The sequence below is a fragment of the Rhagoletis zephyria genome, unplaced genomic scaffold (genome assembly GCF_001687245.7).
Source record: "Rhagoletis zephyria isolate East Lansing unplaced genomic scaffold, Rhagoletis_zephyria_1.1 Rzeph_scaffold_38008, whole genome shotgun sequence".
NCBI lineage: Eukaryota > Metazoa > Arthropoda > Insecta > Diptera > Tephritidae > Rhagoletis > Rhagoletis zephyria.
In genome coordinates, this window is record NW_016195063.1 from 1 (window position 1) to 3,076 (window position 3,076).

Below are 3,076 nucleotides of genomic sequence, written 5' to 3' on the forward strand. Positions count from 1 at the left end.
CCAAAATCGCTTAGGCGGTTACAGCGCCAAATAAGAAGAAGAAGAGCTCTGAGTATTGCGCAATATTTAAATATAGTATTACGGGGTGCACTCTATAATAATTTGAGTTTTTTTTAAACTCCGAAGTATCAATGCTTCATTAGGAGACTCTTCACGTGTGCGCGAAGACCATTTTAGTGCCAGTGACTTTATTTGTTGCCCATCGCAGCCGGGTATTTCTAAGCGGACGCATTTGCTCCCAGGTGCAGGAATTATTATACAGAATATGAAAAGAAAATCTTCCACTCATATATGTACATGGATAGACCAAATTTCAAATGGTGGTCTAACAAAACCTAAACCGGAATTCCTTGTTGACATAAAGAAACTGAAATTAACTTTTAATAAATTTAATGGGAAGGAAATTTCGAATTGCAAAAATTTAATAGCTGAATTATTGAAGTTAAGTTCTGATGTATATTTAGAATAATCAACCCTTTTTTAAATGTCTAATATACTTTAAAAATATTGGGCTAGTAAAAGCAAGAAAATTGCCAAAATGGGTTTATAAATGAGTGTGTTTCACTTAGTGTGTAATTTTGTGTAAGTATGCATTTCCACATTTACATTAAAACGAAAAGGCAATACCTAAAATGGAGCTGATTCTAATGAGATTTTAAAAATTTTCATATCTACAAAAACTTTAATTTCAAAGATATTAGCTCGCAGTTATAGTCAAAATAAAGTCGACTCTAAAGTTAATAGCCGTTTTTTTTTTGACAGCTATCCCATTGAAAATTATGTCAAAAAGCTGCTTTTAACTTTAGGAGTGGACTTTATTTTGGCTATAGCTACGGGCCGTTGAGTTTCATCAAATATGGTAAATGCATAACAAAGGGTTAATTTTTTTATCATGCATTACAAATGTAAAAAAAAAAATTTTTCGAATTTTTTTGAGTATGCATATATGTATATGTATTTTTTTTTAATTGTAACATAATTATTCTTTCATCGACGAGTAATTATTTACTAAAACAAATTTCCGAAATACATACATAAATGATTATCGAGCCAATTTCAAAGCTATTCAGCTCAGGAAAAAAGATATGAGTATTTGACTGTGATACTCTAATTTGCTAAATTTAATAATTAGCCTACTGAAACAGCATTCCAACAGACATTCATGTGGGAAATCCGCCTCTATTTTATTATAGGTACAAATTAAAAAAATTACGAAAATTTAAAAACTTTATAATATTTTTAGGACTTGTGGTGTGCGCCTTGATGTTGTCACACAAAGTGGAGGGACCTACAGTTTTGCGCCGACTCCGAAAGGCGATTGTATTTTTATGAGAAGCTGTTTTTCATGGAAGAAATACACTCGGAGGTTTGCCATTGCCAGCCGAGGGACGACCGCTGTTAAGAAAAACCTTTTTTTATATTTTTTTGCAATGTTAATTTGACCAGGGCTATATTAATCAAAGTTGCACACTTTATATAAGGTTAAAAAAAAATTCATCAGATTTAAATTTTTTCACACTTTGAAGGTGACCCCTAATTATTATTTAAAATTCTTTGAATTTTCGTGGAAGTCTATATTGTGTATTTGTAAAAAAAATAGGGGTGTCCCATACACAACTTAGATTTTTATGTTTTTTTAAGGGCCATCCTAAAACGCATTAATATATTAAGTATGCATGCAAATAACTTACCACCCTGTTTCTATGAATCGCATCTAATAGATACACAATTATAAGCACTCACCTGAAAATAGATAAAAGGAAAATTATGATTACTGTTTCATGATTTGCATTTATACATATTAACTAAAAGCATCTGTACTGTGGCAAAGGAAATTTCCAAATAATTATGCTAAGTATTCCACATGGCTCAAAATGTTTAAGCATTGAGGTTAAATCGGTCTTGTGACCCATTAATTTCGCCAACTTCATAAAATAATAAGCGTCAAAGAACGCATTTCTTCAAAGTTGATAAAAAAGTTTTTATTTTTATTTTTATTGCGAGCTAAGAAGCACGTACATCTGTATGTAAATCCATATATGTATGTACTTGCAATTGAAGAACGCCGGCACAGCAAGCACCCTCGTGATAAACACCCCACATGAGGTACAGCGAAATGCTCTTCGCCAAAGAGCTAAATGCGACTAGGCAGATTGTTTCCATACTACATAGGCACATTCATGAATTGATTAGCTCAATTTCTTTGGTAGATATATTAATTAATTAGTTCAGTAACTAGGTATAAAAGCTCTATAAACTACTGACACTCCAGTACAACAATTCCACCACTGAACCAAGTTGCATCGGCTGCAACTAAATTGCATTGAAAATGTTTTCAATAATCCTGATTGGTGCTTTAATTGCATTTACCAACTCAGCTCTATACAATGCGCCATCCAATCAGTATTCTTCAGCATCTGTAGCACAAACGGCACCAGCTCCATTTTCATTGCCACGATACCTGAATCCAGGAACTGCTCAAAATCCATGGCGATTTTTGACATCTAATCAGTACTTGCCTTTACCAACACCATCATCTCCCTCTGCATCTACTCAAACATCGTATGCAGCACCATCTCCAGCGCCTGCTCCCTACTCAGCTAAAAGCTTGGCACAAGCTTCCCACGCAGCTCCAGTATCAGCACCTTGCACATACTCAGCGCCAGCTCAGGCCACTGACCCTAAGTCAGCATCTTACGCCGCTTCTAGCTCTGCTCAGGCGTCCTATGCAGCTCCGGCCCCAACTCCTGTTGATGCATCATACTCTACTCGTGACTCCGCTCAAACCTCTTATATTGCACAAGATCCAGCTCCTTCTAGCTATGCTCCAGCTTCTTATACCGCACCTGATCCTGCTCCTGCGCCCTCTCCAGCCTCTTATGATGCCCCAGATCCAGCTCCCGCATCGTATGCTACCCAGGCCTCGTATGCTACACCAGCTCTTGCTCCTGCACCCGGTCCAGCATCTTATGCTGCTCCGAGCTATACGCAAGCTTCTTATTCCGCACCTGCACCTGCCCAGTCGAGCGCTCCTGCATCTTACGTAAGCTCCAGCAATGCTCCGGCCTCTTATGCT

At 36.8% G+C, this 3,076-nt stretch overlaps 1 protein-coding gene across 1 annotated transcript; it reads left to right on the forward strand.

Moving 5' to 3' along the window:
- Window positions 1–2,329: 2,329 nt before the first annotated feature.
- Window positions 2,330–3,043, forward strand: LOC108354660 (skin secretory protein xP2-like; the record flags this gene model as incomplete). Its single annotated transcript, XM_017605835.1, has 1 exon — window positions 2,330–3,043. A coding segment is annotated over exon 1 (714 nt), but the record flags the coding sequence as incomplete, so codon positions are not given.
- Window positions 3,044–3,076: the final 33 nt, after the last annotated feature.